At 31.4% G+C, this 20,158-nt stretch overlaps 1 protein-coding gene across 5 annotated transcripts in view; it reads right to left on the reverse strand.

Annotated features, from left to right (window-relative positions):
- LOC107446647 (peroxisomal trans-2-enoyl-CoA reductase) overlaps positions 1 to 14,099 on the reverse strand; it is a 43,201-nt gene extending 29,102 nt beyond the window's left edge. For 4 of the 5 annotated variants that reach the window (XR_015430283.1, XR_015430282.1, XM_043043943.3 and 1 more), the window contains exons 1-3: positions 13,748 to 14,099; positions 12,412 to 12,542; positions 657 to 822 (exon numbers count right to left, since the gene is read on the reverse strand). Coding sequence is in view for 3 of the 5 variants with exons in the window: in XM_043043943.3 (XP_042899877.2) it covers positions 657 to 822; positions 12,412 to 12,542; positions 13,748 to 13,874 (424 nt within the window). In the remaining 2 variants the exon portion in view is untranslated. The remainder of the gene's footprint in view (positions 1 to 656; positions 823 to 12,411; positions 12,543 to 13,747) is intronic. The other variant, XM_071187427.2, reaches the window with a different exon arrangement.
- Positions 14,100 to 20,158: the final 6,059 nt, after the last annotated feature.

Consider the following 20,158-nt stretch of genomic DNA (forward strand, 5'->3'; position numbering starts at 1 on the left):
CTACAGTAGTTTAGATTTTAAATTTTTTTTAAAATTAATTGAATTGAATTCTTTTTTAAGAAAGATTTAATGGAGTTTTAATACTGACTTACTTAGCACACTGTGGAGCAGTTACACCTTTGCATAGCAATGTTTCTAGAATTCTTCTTAATTTAAGTGGAATAAGAGCAAAAAACAATTAAAATTACCTAGCCTCCATGTTTAATTCAAAAAATTAAAAAAAAAATTAAGCTTATAGATTAATTCATTTTTTTAAAGATTGAATTATGTGAGAACTTTTTTTTTTAAATTTTTGGTAAAAATATCTCGGGGGAAAAATTTAAAATCATACAACATAAAATTTTGTTCCTTACGGAAATTTTTCTTAAAAAATGGAAACTACATTTCTGCAAATAAAAAAAACTTAGTTAACCTGTAGTTTGAAAATATATCAATAATTAGAAAAACTTTTTTTCCCAATCAAATGAACAAATTTAATGTATGAACACTTAGAAAAGGGGAGTGAGGTAGTCATTCAACATCCTTGAAAGTAAAACTAAATATTCAGTAAAAAATAGTATTTCTAATTCTAGTTTAGGATATAAAACATTTAATTAAGTACATAATATAAAACAAGAACTTGATAAAATTTACATTAAAGAAAAACTAATATTTACCTGCCCTGGACATTAAAAATGGACCCTTTAAATTTGTTTCTATGACAGCATCCCATCCTTTAGTGGTTAGATCACCAACTGGACAGAGAAATTGTCCACCTCCATTGTTAATCAAAAAATCAATTCTTCCATACTTGGCCAAAGTTGCTTGAACTAAATTTTTAACCTAAAACAATATAGTCTGTGACTTAATTGATAATAGGGTTTGAAAAAGAGGCTCAGCTCAGAAAACACTGAATATTTCAAAATGGGCTCATCTGATTTTGAAATTCAGTCTTAACTCACACTTCATTTTCTTTTCATTTTAGCATTATCTTCTGTGGCAGACAAAATTTAGAAATACCTATTGGCAAAGGTGAAAAAAGGGGTCCGCAAATAATGAAGAGAGCCAAATTAAAAAACTTTTTGTATTACTAATTGCCATTAGATTACAATCTATCTGTGGTCATAGGGAATAAATAGAACTTATGATTTTATCACATTATTTACTTTAAGAGTTCATAAAATACAATATATTTAAGATAAGATATTTTACAAAAAATTCACTAATGCATAAAATTAGAAAAGTGCCAAATTTTAATACTTTAAGCTTATCTTCAAAACAAAAAAATTATATTGGTAACTTTAAAATATATTGGTATTTTAAAATATTTTTTCCCTGATTTCACAAGAGTGATATACATACTATCCAGCAAATGTTTTATAGTTACTATTAGTAAGGGCGCACACCCTTTTTCAGTGCTGGGCCACTTGCACAGCAGATTGAATAACGAAAGGCTGCATTTGGATTTAAGCATGCTGACAACAAATATGATAATTTCTATTCAAAACATTAGTGCTTTAAGCACTAAATATTTTTCATCATTAAAATTGGTAATATATTTATAGAAAATTAAATACTTTTAATTATTAGAATTTATTCAAAAATGAAAAAGCTGATACTTTTTTTTACACAATTGTTACCCTTTTTATCAAAAATTGATATCTTAAAAAATATATATATAAATATTAGGGAAAAGAAATGGGTTTTTCTTTTAACATATCGAATAATACAAAATTTTATTTTAAAATAAATTCTAACAAAAAGGAAGAAAAAAACTGATGCTCACAGAATAAAAGTATCAACAAAAAAAATAATAAATACACATTTTAATGAGTAATATAAATTTAAAATGAACATTTTAATTAAAAAAAATATAGGACTTAAAATGATTTTAAACTTCAGAAAGTTTACAGCATTATTAACTTCCAAGGTTAAAAATTAAAAATAATGATTTTATTTTATCAGTTAAAAGGGATTTAGATTTTTTTATTGCTAAATTTCTGAGGTTGTTACCCCCTGACGACTTCAGCCTCAGTTTGTCATTATTATATTTGTCATAATTTTTATTGTTTTCTTCTTTGTTTACAATTTGCTATTGGTTTCAGTTTTCTTGTGGAATTTTTGCATTGCACAATTTTCCTTTGAAAGTGTAGTTTTAAGCTGTTTTTAACATATATTTTGATTTCTTTTTATTATCATAGCATTGTGCTAACTGTCAAAAAAATGGTGAAAAAGCAATTTGGATTTATGATGAAATAAACAAAAAATTGAATCAAACAGTGATTATTTAAATGTGCTGGCCTGTCATAATAACATCATAGTTAAAAAACGAAAGGTAAAAATCACATGGTGACAGATGACAATAACTGCAGGAAAAAAACGTGTTTAAGCTTATGATGATATCAGGATGAATAAAGCATGTCAATAAGTAACTATCTAAAAGTGTTTATTTATAATTAGCATAGTGTAATAAAAATTAGAATTTTTAAAACCACATGGGAATGTGGAGCAATAACTGACTACAAACATGGTTAAAAAATAACTTGGATTTACAATGGCACACTGTGGAACAAAAATTATTTTTCGCAGTCAAAAATAAAAAAATGAAGTTATATGAAAAAAAAATCTCAATATGGTTTTTTGTAGTAAAATGTCCAAGGAATATGATGGTGTATTTTGTTTTCTTTTTTCTTTCGGTTTATTAATGAAAATAGCAATTAAATGGAAACAAAGTCGAATTAAAAAAAATTAAATTTTTCAGTTAAATTTTTATTAATATGATAAATCCTTATAGTAAATAAAAATATCAAAGCTATGCATGATTTATACATAAATGTATTTCTAAGATATATATGAATTCATTATTTTACATAAATACTATTAAAACCAGAGCCATTTCCCTATTTCTGCCCTGTGCAATGAAATTGTAACTTTAGGGTGCTCTCGTTGCCGAGGTTAAAAAAAAATGTCTACATTTGTTTGGTATATATACTCAAGAACTAAAAAAAAAAAAAGCTGCGAATATTTTCGAATTTGGCTGATATATCGATTTTTATAGTTCGTGTCATTTTTATAATAATGATAAAATTAATGAAAATATTAAAAAAAATAAACTTGAGATTATCATTTTTGTTATAACATTTTCAAAATTTTTTATATCTAGCAAAATAGATTCATCATTTTTTTTAAATTCGATAATCGAATTTGTAATTAACAATCTTAAATATTTTTATTCAATTTATTTAGTTTAAATTTGCTTTGATCAATATTTGCGATTTTACATCCATTACTTTATTTAGTATTAAAATTATTAACCACAAATTTGTAATCAAAGATCTCAAAAACTACTAGTAAATAATTTTTATTTATTTATTTACAATTTTTTCAATAATCATCCGCCATTTTTTTTTTTGAAATTTTGACTTCATATTTGAAATCAGCGACCCAAAAAACATATAGGTGATCAATTTTTAGAACATTGAAGCTAATTTTCTAAGTTTGGCCGCATTTTTCTGATTTTGTCCCACTGTGTGGCATGGGCACAAACAAAGTGATTATTCAAATGCGCAATTTGCAATTCTTATATTTAAATAAAAAATACAGGATTCTTGGTAAAAAATACAGGATTTTCATAATCAAGTCGAAGAGTGCAGCAATAAAAAAAATCATTTAGATTAACGATGAAATCGCCCAAAATAAAACATTTCAAAAAGTAATCGCTCAAATGTGCAATTTATAATTTCAAGTCATATATCATATTAAATGTATCAGGATTTTAAAAACCAAATGGAAATTAGTAGTTATAACTGCCAAAAAAATTTAAAAATTATTGAATTAGTGATGAAACTGGAAAAAATAAAGTTAGATAAAAAGTTCAAATTCGCATATTGAGATATCATATTGAAAATATTGGATTTTTGAAAAATTATGTGGAATTCCAAAGCAATTACCATGGAAAAAGCAATTGAGAAACATAGATTTATAATAAAATCTGTGCAAATTGAGCGCATCAAAAGTGATGACTCAAAATATTAGAAGTTTTTTTTTTTTCAAATCGAATTTCTAATTTCATTGTATTCAGAAGCTCTTGTGGGCTGCAGGTTGAGCATCTCTATTATTAGTCATATTTTAGAATTACCCCAAAATTAAAGTCTATGCATTAAGGATTTCGGCTTTTTTTTTAAAGAAATTCCGAATTTTAAGATACCTGACTCTTGAAAAGTTCTGAATGAGGTTTCGGATTAAGAAATACAATTATAAATTTTTGTTTCAACAGCCTGCTCTCACTTTTTCAAGTCTTTTTTTTTATTTTCCAGAGTTACAGAAAGACCTCTACACCTCAAAAGAAGAGAAAAACATAACAGGAGTGGCGAGAAAAAATCTATGAACTGAATAAGTCCCTTGCGCTCCAGTAGCGGTCGCATAAAGAGATGTCCTTTGATGCTGAGCAATGGGGATGGTGGTCTGCATCCATCTAGTTCTGAAGGTCACAGAGCAAGGGGCCTGCGCAACATGAATTTGATGAAGATGTTTAAGGAGGAAGTCGTGTTCAGTCAGTGGTTAGCTGAAACTCAGCGACTGTTTTGCGTCTTGGCCACATAGGGTGATCTTGAAGATTATTCCACCAAATCTTTCTGGAATTTCGCTCTGTGATTTGGTTAAAAGTGAGATCCTTAATCTTTTTCTTGATTAGGAGCTAAGCATTAGCAAGAGAGGCAGCTTTTTTTTGTTGTTGATATTTGTAGGATAGAAGCTCCCTGCTCTGCGGTAGTCTGCTGACTCGTTACCAGGTATACAGCAGTGTCCCGGGATCCAATGCAGAACAATTTCTTTAGAGAACACAAACAGGCTCTACAGATATTTTTTGCATTCGAAGATGTTGGTTGCTAATCGTTTCTAGAGCAAGCGTCCTTAAAATAGAGATGTCTTGATCTCTTTTGAAAAATACTTAGGTGGTATTTATGAATAGTTGGATCCAAAAGTAAAACTAGTGGCTCGAGACAGAAATTTATATCAAGTAGCTCTTTAAGTTCCAGGACACTGATGCGCAAAACCGCATTGGTCTTCAAACATCTCCCTGTGCCCAAGGAGAGTTCGGTCATAAGAGAGTCTTTGGCATGAAATTTTATATTTTTGCTGAACACAGAATTATTTTAAAATTCCTGGCCCCTAATAGTTCAGTTATAAGATCCCCAATTTAAAAAAACAAAACAAATCATGGCATTTATTTTAAATACCTCACAATTGCTTTGAAAATTAGAATTGTGTTTTTTAATTTAGGGAAGAAATACTTCAATTAATGTTTTCATTCTCAGTCAGTGTTTTGAGATGTGTTAGATGATGATTAAATATATGACTTACGATAACTCATTCCCATTCATCACATGAAGGCAAGACAGAAAAAAAAAATTTACTTGCTATCAATATCATTGCTTTGAAAAGAAACTGTTTTGGTGGGTGCCAAATCTATTAATTGAAATTTAAACTTTATCCTGCATTTGTGATGCGATAGCCGTAAATTATGACTCACGTTTTCTTGCTCTTTATGAATGCCTCGCTATTTACACCCTTTCAACACTTGCTTTCACTTAGTTCAGTGGCATAAATTACACCCCCGAAGAGCCTGGGGAGGCACAAGGTTTTAGGGCACACGATCCATAAATAATACACTGCACGATAGGGGTGCACATCATGTAGCCCGCCAGCTCTTCGTGTGCGACACGCGAATATAGGAATAATAACAAGTATTACATATATTTCTTTTTCTTGAAAATAAAAAAAAATTAACATTTTGAATTATGCATTTCAGTTATGGAGGTGCTGAATCTAAATATTTCATTGCATTATCCGGTGGCAAATTTCTATAGATTTGAAAATCCCAATACTTTTAATATGACAAAATTATGTGTGAATTTTGAACTTTAGTAATAACTCTGCTCATGCATTTAAATATGCGCTATATTTACTGAGCTGATTTCATCACAAATCCAAGAGGTTTTTTTTTTCTTCATATTGTTCTTTTAACAGTTATTGCTTTGCTTTTCAACAGGGTTTTCAAATCAGGCATTTTAATCATCACTAAAATACGGAATTTCAGGCAATGAAAAATGCAAAAATAGGCAGGCAAAAAGGCATTTAAAAAGCTTGAAATAGGCACTTAAAATTGGAGCAAAATGTTAGCTGTTAATGCCTAAAAGCCCATATAGGTATCGTATCCAAGGTATAAAAAAAGTTGCTAGAAGTATCCGGTATACCTACATATTCATTTTACTCGACTGTCGTAGCAATAGTACAAAAGAAGTGGACATAATTGCACAAAAAAAAAAAATCCTCAACTGCGTAAGTATGAAACAAAAATTGAAAACTCATACTTACAATAATATTGTATGCAAATTTATTCTGATGATTGGTTGTTGTTGCACATCACAAATAGATGCTTTTTCGAATTTTCAAAAGAGAAATTTTGTCTCCTGTCAGTCAATATAGTTTTAAACAAAGAGAAGGATCTTTCTACTTCAAGAGAAGTTATGGGCGCGCACCTAAAACAACTTGCCATGGTAGGAGATATGGTAAGTTCAACTGTAGTATCACCACCAGAAAGTACTTTTGCAATGTCTTTGATGCATTCAAAGTCTGTATTTGCAGAGATGACGTTTTCACATTTCTTCCTTATTCTGTCACCAGCTAGTTCAGGCACAGACATTAGTTCTTCAATAGTATTGTCGAAAATCTTTAGTGACTCGGACAAAGACATATTTCTTTTTTCCATGTGTTCAATAGCTCCAGGGAGCTTCCCAAAATAAGTTGAAATAAAAGTCAGTTCATTTTTTATTTTAGAACTGCTATGCAGACTTTTACTTTTTCTTATGGATATTGCCTCTTCATCCGAAAAGCTGGTAAGGACTCGAGTAACTTCCTCAAAATTTGTGCAGTAGTATGAGACTGCTGAAATCCATGTTCCCCATCTCGTAAGGATCGGTTTAGGAGGTAATTGAATGAACGGTGCAATTTCTTTGAACACTTGAACTCTTGAAGGGGCTTTCACAAATACTTTTTTCACACTAGAAACAAGCGAGTCTACCTCAGGATAGAGACCTCTTACTTCCTCTGCTATCCTGTGCAATGCATGAGCAAGGCACCTTAGATGGATCATATTAGGAAATAAAACTTTTAACGCATTTCCAGCCTTAAGTGTATTCTGTATTCTATTCTCTATTCAAACAACACTGTCAATCTCATGGACAGAAAAATGTCTTTCACCTGCCTTGCTCACTCAAGCACGAGTACTCTATCAGCTCAGATGAATAGCCATTGTATACTGCGAGGGGTGACCACTGCCTCAGAGGGAGTGAGTTGTCCCAAAAGGAATAAAGTCCTAATCTCTATAAATGCATTACAATACGTTGGATGACAGTCAACCATTTCTGTACTTCGAAATTTATGCTCGGTCAAAAGTACAAAAAGCTTTGCAGAAAAAATTTAAATTAGACAGAAATAGGCATTTATGAACAAAAGGAAAGAAAAGGGCATTTTCAGAAGAAAACGTTTAAAAAAGGCATTTATGGCATTTTGCCTAAACTTCCGGGCTCTAATCATCACCCTTGATGTGCTTTATTTGTGCAATTTAATCTCCATCCATGTTATTTTTCACACTACATTTCAATTTTTAAAATTCAATATTTTTAATACAATATTATTACTAGACAAGATTTTTTAATGACTGTCCACGGCATGATAGAAAACTAATTATTGGAGATCTTAATGCTAAGGTGGGAAAGGAATCTGAATTTCATTCAGTTATAGGTCGACACAGTCTGCATGATATTACGAATGATAATGGCTTAAAGTTAATTGATTTTGCCGCCTCCCATAATTTGATCATTGGGAGTACTTGCTTTCCCCATAAAAAGATTCACAAAGCTACTTGGAGAGCACCAGATGGATCATTTGCTAATCAGATAGATCATGTACTTATTGAAGCTAGACATTATTCTAATTTATTAGATGTTCGAACTTACAGAGGTGCCAATGTTGATTCAGATCATTTTTTGGTAATTGCAAAAGTGCGAGAAAGAATATCCGTGGTTAAAAATAAAAAAGGTACAGTTCTGAAGGAGTTCAACTGTGATAAACTTAAAGTAAATGATATAAAAACGAAATATATCAATGATGTTGAAGCTGCTCTCACTAACATGCACTGGGAGAATGATTCTGTTGAGTCAAAATGGCTACAGTTGAAGGAAAAAATTTGTAATGCTGCTGACAACATTATTGGTAAGAAGGAAAAGAATTCAAATAAAGATTGGTTTGATGATGAGTGTGCTGCAGCATCCAATACTAAAAACATTGCTTATAAGAAAATGATTCAAAAGAATACAAGATTTAATGCTGATGAATATAGACGATTAAGGAGAGAGGAAAAGCGAATCCATAAGAGCAAGACAAAAGCTTTTGAAGAGGAAAACCTAGGAGGTATTGAGTCCCTGAAGACAATAAATGAAAGCCGAGCTTTCTACAGACGAATTAATAGAAGTCGAATGGACTTTAAACAAACATCTAACCTCTGCAAAAGTAAAGATGGTTTGATTCTGACAGACAAACAGGCTGTACTCAGCAGATGGAGTGAACATTTCCAAGAAATGTTCAGTGAACATGATCAATCCTATTGCTCTGGGAGCGTTTTTGAAAATCAGAATAATGAAGATATACCTCCACCTGAACTGGGCGAGATTGATATTGCTATTAAAAAGTTAAAAAACAACAAAGCAACTGGGCACGACAGGATAGCAGCTGAGCTGTTAAAATGTCATGGTCCAGTATTTCTAAAACTAATTTATAATCTTATTACTGATATTTGGAATGCTGAAATTTTACCTTCTGACTGGAACACTGCCATTATGTGCCCAATATATAAAAAAGGTGATACCATGGTTTGTTCTAACTACAGAGGTATAAGTTTGCTTTCTACTACCTACAAAATCTTGTCAAACATTTTATTTGAGAGACTTATACAATATATAGACCCTCAAATTGGAAACTACCAATGTGGTTTTCGCAAGGGAAAATCTACTAAAGATCAAATATTTGCACTTAGACAAATTTTAGAGAAGACCAGGGAATTTGGTATTACAGTGTTTTCACTACAGCGCGAGAACGCGAGAATCTCGCATATTTTTTTCTTTTCTCGCATTAAAAAATTATTACCGCGAGAAATTAGCGCATTCTATAAATCAAATTTGAAAATTCGCGAATTTCTCGCATTTTGGAAAAAGCTTCGAATTACGCCATTTAGAATAAAATCCGTTTCACTTTTCTTCCTGGATCTTTCATTATTTCCAACATCTGCCCCGTTATCTAGCTTCCCTATTTACCAGTATTGTTCAGAACCTTTTCGAACAACAGAACACGACCACGGGATCCCTTTCAGAACACATTTCTCTGCAACTACGTGTTTATAATATACGTAATATACGTAAGGTTTCTTCATGTAAGATAATCAAATTTTTTATGTGCTAATGTAAGATGGACAAATACCTTGTAAAGGCAAAATCTTCTATGATGATGCACCAAAAATATTCAATGCTTTAAAAAATAGAAGACGTTAAAAATCTATTATAATTAAAGAAATGATTTTTATTTTCGAGAGTTTTTGTGTTTTTTTAGTTTTTAGAAATCTCACTTAACTTTTTGAAACCTCACGCTGTTTTTGAGAAAGGGTGAGAAATTCTCACCCATTTTTTTTCTATGATGAAAACACTGGTATTACCACACATCATCTCTTTATTGATTTCAAAGAAGCCTTTGACAGTATAAGTAGAAATCGCTTGTATGAAGCCCTGGTTGAGTTTCAAGTACCACCAAAACTAATTAGACTTGTAGAAGCAAGCATGTCTAACACCGTATGCAGAGTCAAACTTTTGGGATCTTTATCTGAAGAAATTAAAGTAAATAATGGAGTCAGACAGGGAGACTCCTTATCCTGTCTTCTTTTTAATGTTGCTCTAGAGAAAGTTATAAGAGATGCTGAAATCAATATCAGAGGCAACATATTTTCAAAATCTATTCAAATATTGGCGTATGCGGATGATTTAGACATCATTGCACGAACTGTTCCTGCATTAAAAGAAGCTTTCCTTTCTTTGGAGCTTGCTGCTAGGGATATGGGACTAATCATCAATACCGATAAGACCAAATACATGCCTGTACTTGCTAAATTAAATTCTAGTGAATCCTATCTGGAGATTGGTTCCCACAGGTTTCAGACTGTTCAGAATTTTACTTACCTTGGTTCAATTGTTACTGCCGACAATAACATAGACAATGAGATTCGGAGTGGTCTAATTTGTTCAAATAAGGCTTTTTATGGTTTAAAAGTTTTTTCAAATCATCTCTTTTATCAAAAAATACAAAACTTTTACTCTATAAAACATTAATTAGGCCAATACTTACCTATGGCTCTGAGACCTGGAACCTAACTCTAGCTGGTGAAAATAAAATTGCCATTTTTGAGAGAAAAGTTTTGAGGGCCATCCTTGGTGGGATAAAAATAAATAATTCCTGGAGAAGACGATATAATACTGAACTGTATAAAATCTACAGAGAGCCAGATATTGTGAAATTCATTCAAATAAATCGAATGAACTGGGCAGCTCACATTTTCAGAAGGAATGATGACTCAAATTTAAAGAAAATCCTATTACACAAACCCCTAACGAACAGGAAAAGAGGTAGACCCAGGCTGAGATGGCTGGATTTAGTTGAGACTGATTTCCTTACTCTAAAGGAGAAAAACTGGCGAACAAGTGTCAAAAGTAGAGAGAAGTGGATTCGAATTCAAAGGAAGGCACTGGCCCACCCTGGGCTGTCTAGCCAGATATGATGATGATTATTACATAATGTGGGTTTGTAAACTGCTTACTGTTTTTGAACTTCATTTCTAATTTTTTGAAGCGTAAAAAAAAAAAGAGTTAAAAGAAAACGGTCTTAAGAATTCATAAAATTTTGCATAATTCATTAAATATGTCGTAAAATTAAATATGTACTAAATTCAAACGCATAATAGCAAAAATGTATGCATGAATTAAAGACTGATCTCTTTATAGCCTGAAATAAGATTACAACTGAATAATTGAATCTTATTTTGAGCTATAATGCATTTTTTCCCTTCTTTTTTTAAATCATTTTAAACCCCTTACAATCCCATTAATTAAAATGCTTAATTTGCATTCATGTAGCTCAATAAAATATCTATTCATTTTTCTTATTTAATTCAAGAGCATTTCAGTTAATTTATTTTAAAATGCACTTTTGCGTTACGTGATGTGATAACAATAACCATAACTTTTTCCCCATTTCTTTCTTTCTTTTTGATAGAACTATTTTTTTGATCAAAAGTAAATACTTCTATTGTGAAAAATATCAGTTTGGTATTCTTCAGTTTTGAATGAATTTTAATATTCAAAAGAATTTATTTTTATGGAAATATATTCCTAAGCTGATAAAAAAAAAATAAACAGAACTAACAAAATAAAAAAAAAGAATTATTTAAGACTAATTTCCAGGATAAAAGTTAAAAAGAATTTTGTTTGATACATCAATGTTTTCCTAAAAATTATTATATTTATCGTCAACAAGTCTTAATACTTGGACATGCATCCCTAATAAATAAAAATATTTTTTAATTCACTTAAAAAATAACTTATAACTAAATTTTGATTATAACTTTTGTAAGATAAAGAGTTATTTTTGCAAATTTTTAAGATTAATTTCATTTCACTATGATAAGACACTGTTCTAATTTAGTGCCTTTTCTAAATTCCGCTTTTCCATTGTAATTTTTAATTTCTTATTAATTAATATTAAAATAATTTAAATTAAAATAAAATGAATGATAATAAATGCCCAAATGTCTTGCTATTGTGTTGTAGTTTCATATTACAATTTTTAAAATTTATGTTAAGTCTAAGCTAAAATGTATACTTAGATCTCGCATGGGGGTGCCCTTTAGTCTATCTATGCTGTTGACTTAGTTATTGCACTTGAAGCAGTAATGTTTATATGTAGACCCATTATTTCATTAATTGTGAACACCTGGGCTATGAACATGAATGTTTGCTAGTAAGTTGTTCTAAAAACTCTTAAAATAATTCCATATCTACGAATATATTTATTTTCAATTCTAAATGTTATGTTGCTCATCATTGCAAAAAAAAAAAGTGAAATGCAGATAATCAGGGGTCTACTGTACATTGAAATTCATATTAAGATTTATATTTATGAGTAAAATTGTAAATGCATAAAAAGGAATGAAAAATTTAATGCAGAAAAATTTATATATACATTTTTAACTCTGATTTTGAAATTTTTGGAAACATATTAAATAAACAGATGATAAACTAAAAATTGCTATGCAGGACAGCCTTAATAACAAACCTCTTCCTCTTTTCTAATATTGCAGACAATACTTGTAACATCAGGAGACTTTTCTCTTAACGTATTCTTCATTTCCTCAGCAGCTTTTAGAAGTTGTTCTTCCTTCCTTGAAGCAATAACCACTTTACAACCTGAAATTTCAAAATATTAGTAAAGTATGTCAACACCTCTTAATAGTGTGAAGGGCAAAGTTAGGACAAATAGACTCTGCTCATCGACATACTCAGTTAGAAAGTACACAAACAATTTTCTTACTTTTGAATAAAATATAATATTTACTTTTTATGAAAAGCATATTGAAAGTTAATTATAATCTCGCTTGGATAATAATTACACAGTCAAACTTCTGCACCTCCAAAATCTGGTAACATTTGCTTTTAAAAGTAGAATTCTAATTTTTCCTCCAATTTATTTAGAATAAAATATGTATTAAAATATATAGATAGTTTTTTTTCCCTTTCTGTTATTCAGTGGTCTAATGGGCTTAAGAAGGTGAGGAAGATAAAGGTTATTAAGCAGACTCTGGATGAAAGCCAATGCTTTGATAAGCAATCAATTTTTTCTGTTAAATATTTTTATAACCATTCCAAGGGCAGAATAATATAAAGCAACATGTTAAAAAAGGTTATAAAAATGTCAACAGAAACTCATAACATAATTTTAACTTAAAACACAGAAAATTACAGAGCGGCTAAACCTTATGAAAGACAAAATACTGATAGCAGGAACATTTTACTTTTACTCTAGGTTTGCAAGCAAACTATCAGTATTAATAACAATTATGGAGTCTTCTTTTCAAACTAAAATGTCTGATTTGACTCTTAATAAATAGTGGAAGGTATGGATACAAATAAAATTTAATACTGCTAGGACTCCTATATTTTCTGAAAAATCTAGGAAAATTGGCAGCCTTGTAAAAATTACGTAGTTAAGTTTAAGAAGTAAAACCTATTATAATTTTACAAATTTACATTACTGTCAAAAATAAATAGGAGAGTTTTTGCTCTATCATACCAGAAAGGGTTACTATTTGAATTACTTTAAATATAATATGAGACCATGTATTTAAATGTATAATTTACTTCAAAACACTTTGCAAAAACCCTGGTTCGGATTTCAAATTACAGTTACATCGCCCTTGGGTTACCAATTGCAATATCGGTCGATGATGTGGCACAAAATAGCTCACCTATAATCAAACTACGTCTTAACTAGTAAAAACATTTAAAAAGCGTCGACACCTCTTCATAGTTTCTATCATAAATAAAAATAGATGTTGATGTTACAAGCACTGACTATTCAATTGGCAATCTAACTTTAATTATAAATATCTTACCTAGGTATAAAAGTTCAGTACTAATTGCTTTTCCGATTCCTGTTCCCCCACCAGTCACAATTGCAACTTTCTTTTTAAATAAATCGAAGCGAAACACACTGAAATTTTTCGTATTTGCCATGATCATATTTCTTACAAAATTATGCACTTGAGCACAAAAAATCTTAACCTTAACACATTGGCAGAAAACAAACCTTTACAACAAGGAATGAGATGTGTTACCATGATTTGCTATAATTACGTTTTTATAGAAATTCAAACACATAAAAAATTTATGGATGTTAGTTTTGTTGATTGTTTTCTTTGTACATGAGTGATTATCAATATCTATCGCTTCCGACTATCTTTCTCTGCTTCAATCGCGAACTCTGAACAATATTCTCAGTTTTCTTAAAGGCCATTCTTGCTTTATGTAATTCACGCCATCTGCATGTTATCCACGCATGTAATTCACTCCAATTAGACAGCCGTCGAGAGAGAACAAGGGCGTGATTGATGAAATATATTTTCCCGCGAAAAACAGAGTGTTCCTTTTCTCTCGACGGCGATCAGAGGTGCGTGGATCGCTCACGTCACATTAGAGCAGCACACTGGGCCATTGGCGATGGTCTGGGACACATCCCTGAGGATGATCTGAGGACATGCCGTGACAATTTTAAATCGCAGCAAGGGTGAATTCATTTGTGGGGATACTTCCTCAATTAGATTTGAAGAGGAAGGTAATTTTCTTCAGATACCTGTACCCATGATCAGTGACCAACCACTAGACTTTCGATTCCTCAGATTTTACGAGCTTGTATATCGCACGCACTCAGTGTGACTAAAGGATCGAGCCCCGGCCCCTTTAAGGCGGTCCTAAAGTGGATTCTAGCCTCAAACTTGAAAACTAGATGGCGCTGAAAATCACACCCCGCCTCAGGCTAAGATCTAGTTTAGCCTTTCCCAAAAACATTCTAACTCATAGTTGATTGGCTACCTCAAAAAGAACTATTCTACCTTTTAACAGTTTCCAGATGTAAATAAATCAATGTATCGCAATGATGTATATTGATGTAAATATGTAAAGAACGACTTCTAGTATCGTAAAACAAATAATCTTAGATTAATAAATGAAATGAATTTAACTGGAGAATTTAATTTACACTTAAGTTTAAAATGATTTTTAATAAAATATGAGCTGAAACACCATAAATTATTAGTACAGTGGAGCATCGTTTATTGGCGATCGAAATGGGCTGCAGGTGGCGTAGAGCAGAACTCTTTTCCTATGGCAACACTTCACATGCTTTCCCCATTAGCCTGTGGAAAGTCATAGAGGAAGGAAGTACGTTAGTTTCTCTCTTGATTTTCACATAGATTAAAATCTTTTAACTTAAAAAACTATATGGAACTGAAAACTACATTAAACATAGTTCTAAAGAAAAGTATCATAGAAATTTTAAAAAATATTTTTATTACATAAAAAGGAAAAATATTAAGAAAAGGGAAATTATCGTAGTACATTCCTATTGGCGATCGAAATGGGCTGCAGGTGGCGTAGAGCAGAACTCTCTTCCTATGGCAACACTTCACATGCTTTCCCCTTTAGCGTGTGGAAAGTCATAGAGGAAGGAAGTACATTAGTTTCTCTCTCGATTTTCATATAGATTAAAATCTTTTAATTTGGAAAACTATATGGAACTGAAAACTACATTAAACATAGTTCTAAGGAAAAGTATCACGGAAATTTTAAAAAATATTTTTATTAAATAAAAAGGAAAAATATTAAGAAAAGGGAAAATAGCGTAGTACATTCCTATACAACTGAAAAGAGGAGGAGAGAGAAGGGAGAAGGGCTGAAAGCATGAAACCGGTCTCTCCCCAGATGGCGTATTCGAGTGTTGCGATCGCCAATACAACTGAAAAGAGGAGGAGAGGGAAGGGAGAAGGGCTAAAAGCATGAAACCGGTCTCTCCCCAGATGGCGTATTCGAGTGTTGCGATCGCGAATACGACGATCACTTATACGACGTTTACATTTATACGACGTTTTAGTGTGGTCCCAAATCATTCCTATTCATTTTAATGTTAAAATATATCGTTTATACGACGCACAGAATCGGTTATACGTCGGATTTTAGATTTTGTTCATGTTTACTTAATTTTTTATTTTTTCTTGTGTATTTTAAAAAAGGGCGCAATTTGCCAACATGAATGATGCAGAAAAGGGTGCCAACAAGAATGCTTGGATAATGACCGTAATTTTTACTAGATGACTGAAAAAACTAGACAATGTTATGAAGAGGCAAAAACGAAAAATTTTGCTATTCTTCGACCTTGTCCAGCACACCCATCGATACTAATTATTTTGGAAAATGTAAAAGCTCTCTTTTTTCCTGCAAATTGTACAAGTGCGCTTCAGCCATTAGATTTGGCCGTGATTAGAAATCTAAAATTGCATCATAGAAAGCAGTAAGTTCAACTCGCTATTCAAAGCATTGTATAGACTAATAGCAAGAAAATATAATTCGAGGTAACATACATTCAAATTGCTCACTACAATCTTTCTTCTTTGGTTATTTGTTTGTTTTGCTTTGTCTAATTTAGAAATTTATGTAAATCAACACGTTAAACATTAAAATTAACTGAAAACAGAGTCAGTTTCTGTTTTAGAAGTAAAAATCGATTATACGACGTTATCGTTTATACGACGTTTTTCGGTGGTCCCATCGGCGTCGTATAAACGATGCTCCACTGTAATTATTTATTCATGTTTGCATGAACCAGTTTGTTATTCTAAAACATTATCCTAAAACAACAATTTTTTATGCTTTATTCGACAACAAATATTCAGTTTGAAAAATGCGAGGAAGTTATCTAATATTTGCAATTTTCTATGACTCGAAGTACCAGTCTGAACCACGTCTCGGGCTGCCATGGTTCCGTAAAAAACCGGTTTTATTCAGAAAAAGGGGGGGCTCAGACTATTTTCTGAGATCCCAGCCGTAAATATAGGCTTTGCGCGTAATCAGATCAGACGCGCAAAGTCTATACCTAGACCATTAAAATGCCTACCTAGACCATTTCAACGCTGTTTAGTTTGAATTCAGATTTTTTTTACTTCTTAAAACCAATATACTATTTTGTATATTGCTCAAAGATGTTCATTAAACTGCTTGCAATATATTAATTGCTTATTGAACGTTTTGAATCCAGAGATTATTCAATACGCGTAATGATGTACTAAAGTATCGGTTTTGCCTGGTTTCGGTTTTCAGAGTTTGGGTAAATTTCAACCGAAGAAAAGATATTTGCTTATTCAAATACAGTTACTTGCTTAAAGCATCGTTTTCTTATTATAACTAAAGTTTAAGTGCTTATTTAAACTAAAAATTAGAGATGTGCTCAGGGCTTGATTTAGAAATCGGGGAACCCTAGGCACATAACTGCTGCCGGCATTAATAATCAAATTTACACGTTGTTCATTTACAAAATAACAAAATACTTTGAAACTTTTTGTAATATAAGTAAATTTTAATATATTTTTAAATTTGTGCTTACACATTTATTTAAATATTTGTTTACACATAATTATAATTTTTAAGGAAACACACGCACACACACAATTTTTTTTTTTAGCATTTAGTTAGCTCCCAGACATGAAGGGATCCTAAGCTCATTCCTCTCAGGCCTTAGCATAATTCAGGCCCTGAATGAGTTGTAGACATTTAACTAAACAAAAACAAGACTAAAACCTTTTAAAGTTTATTAGTTTACTATTGTCATTTATAATCATTCAAGAATGGCAAGTTTCGTCCACAGTGGAAGCAACAGCCCTAAAATAGGTTTCTTCCAACCTAGAGGGAAGAGATTGAAAAAAAAGCCTTTTCAATTCAGAAGAATTAAGTATTAAATTTAAGTTTTAAACAGTTTATATTAGCAATCTTAATTAAATGATAATATAATTTTAAAGTCATTAAGTTGAAAAGCAAAAATATGATTTTGATATCTTTCTCTATAGATTTTTTCTCTATAATAAATATACTAGTAAATATTTATTATTTTTTATTATTTTATTTAATAATGGTAGAAAATATTTTGAACTGTAAGCATACCTGCCAACTTTTACGCATTTGGCGTAAAATTTTATTTCCATATTTAAAGTGGTAGCAAAATGTATGCTTTCTAGATATTCCTTGCATTTATAAACTTAATTTATAATCATTTTTGACCACCACTATTTTTAAGAAAGTTAAGCATATATATTAATATGTATTACTGTCGAGGTACTCCGTTTAAGCGCTTTCACAATACAGTGTATGTTTCGGCCTAAAATTGTAATTTAAATTACATTTTACTACCACTGGGGAAAAGCATCCTCGAAAGAATTAAAAGTTGGCAGGTATGCTGTAAGGCAGAGGTGTCAAACTCAATTTTGCAGAGGGCCATATATTAAATTTAGAATGTGTAGGCGGGCTAGATTCAAATAAAAAAAATGTACTGAACTATTATAACATTTTATTTATCTAATTATATGGTATATAATATACGGTTGTTAAAAATCATATCAAAGTTATAAAAGATGGTAATTATTTTGAGCTCGAGAATCCAGATAACTGACTTCTCTTGTTCTCAGAATGCGTGCTGCATGCTTTTTTAATTCCGGGTAGTTATCCAAACTCTTGAAATATTGTGTATAAAATGTAAGAGCGTTAACCTCTTTAAATTTTTCTTTCAAAATACTGCCGATTGAAGATTTATCAACTCCATTTGCAAATGAACTGGTGCCTGTGAAGCTTCAAAATTGAATGGATTGTTGAAAATTGGGAATTCTGTTTTATTCATTTTGGGGAAGTCTTCAAAACGATTGTTGAATTCCGTGATCAGATTTTGCAGAAGTTGAGAATACTGATCCAATTTTTTTTGGTTAAATGTGCCAAATGATTTTAAATAAGGGAAATGATCCAAAGTTTGATTTTTTACCTGATTTTCCCACAGCCTCAACTTTGTTTCAAAGGCTTGAATACATTTGAGTGACAATCAGATTTTTACCCTGTAACTTTACATTCAGATCAGTCAAATGTTAATTCATTTCTACCAAAAAGACACAATCAATCCACCAGTCATTGTCATAATCAATTGGGTTGCCTTTTTCTGACATGAAAGCTTGAATAGGGTCACGTAATGCAAAAAATCTTTCTAAAACTACTCCTCGACTGAGCTAACGAACTTCAGGGAAATAAGGGACATCAAAAAAGTTTTCGTCCAAATCTTGTAAAAACTGCCTGAACTGTCGGTGATTTAGTCCTCTGCTCTTTATAAAATTTACTATTTTAATTATAGGTAGCATGACATGGTCCATTTTTAAATGCTTGGATGCCAATGATTCCTGATGAATTATACTGGGAAATCCCACAAAATTCCCTGATGTTTTCAGTTTTAATTTAGTTACAACGCCCGAATGATTGCCACCCATGGCAGGAGCGCCATCCGTAGTTGTGCTGCTAAGTATATTCCAGTCGAAGATTTCGCCTGTTGCTAAGAAATGTCGTTGCTGTCTATCTCTCTCATTTGTCTAGGCACGCGCTGCCCTTGAACTTACTTATAAATGTAGTGTGCACATTTTAAAACTTCCGTAGAGGAATCGAGTGAAGTCTAAAAGCTCTAAAAAACACGATTCTTCTTTCTGTGACATATCGCGATCGCGGGCCGTATTGATACGAACCTGGGGCCGGATGCGGCCCGCAGGCCGTATCTTTGACATGACTGCTGTAAGGTATACAATTTTTTACAACATTTTAAAGAATGTAGTTTTACTTGGCAAAATACAACATTTGAGCAAGATCGGTCGAACAGTTACTGAGAAATCAAATTTTAAGTGTCTAACTTTGTGTGTTTAAGTGTCTTTGAAATTCAATTTCTCAGGAACTATTCGACCAATTTCGTTCAAATTTTGCATTTTGCTTTGTAAAATGACATTTTTAAAATGACGTAAAAAATTATATAATTTTACATTTCAAAATTTTTCGACTATTATTGAATAAAATAATATAGAAAAATAATTTACTGTAAGCTATTTTTTGCATGAATTTATCTTTGGATAAACAAATTTTATAATTGTGTGCAAAACTTTTAAAATTTGCTCGAAAGTTCTTAAGATATTATAAGGTGCTCAAGCTTTGGAATTGTCTCCTGACCAAACTATTGAGACCATATTTCCCAGATTGCAGCTATATTTTGGGGGTCAGAAATCCAAATCCATGGAAAAAAAGGTATGTTTATTCAGAGAAAGTACGTTTTCGTGTTTGATTTTGTAACTTAAATTATCGTCTGCACTTATTAATTAGCTTATTTGAGGTTACATCTTTAAGCCATTAAGATTGAGTCTGAAAACGTGCAAATCCGATCAATTGATCAAAAGTTATTCATGGTG

This window comes from Parasteatoda tepidariorum, chromosome 11, assembly GCF_982258835.1.
Source record: "Parasteatoda tepidariorum strain Cologne lab strain chromosome 11, Ptep-v5.0, whole genome shotgun sequence".
In the NCBI taxonomy this organism is placed as follows: domain Eukaryota; kingdom Metazoa; phylum Arthropoda; class Arachnida; order Araneae; family Theridiidae; genus Parasteatoda; species Parasteatoda tepidariorum.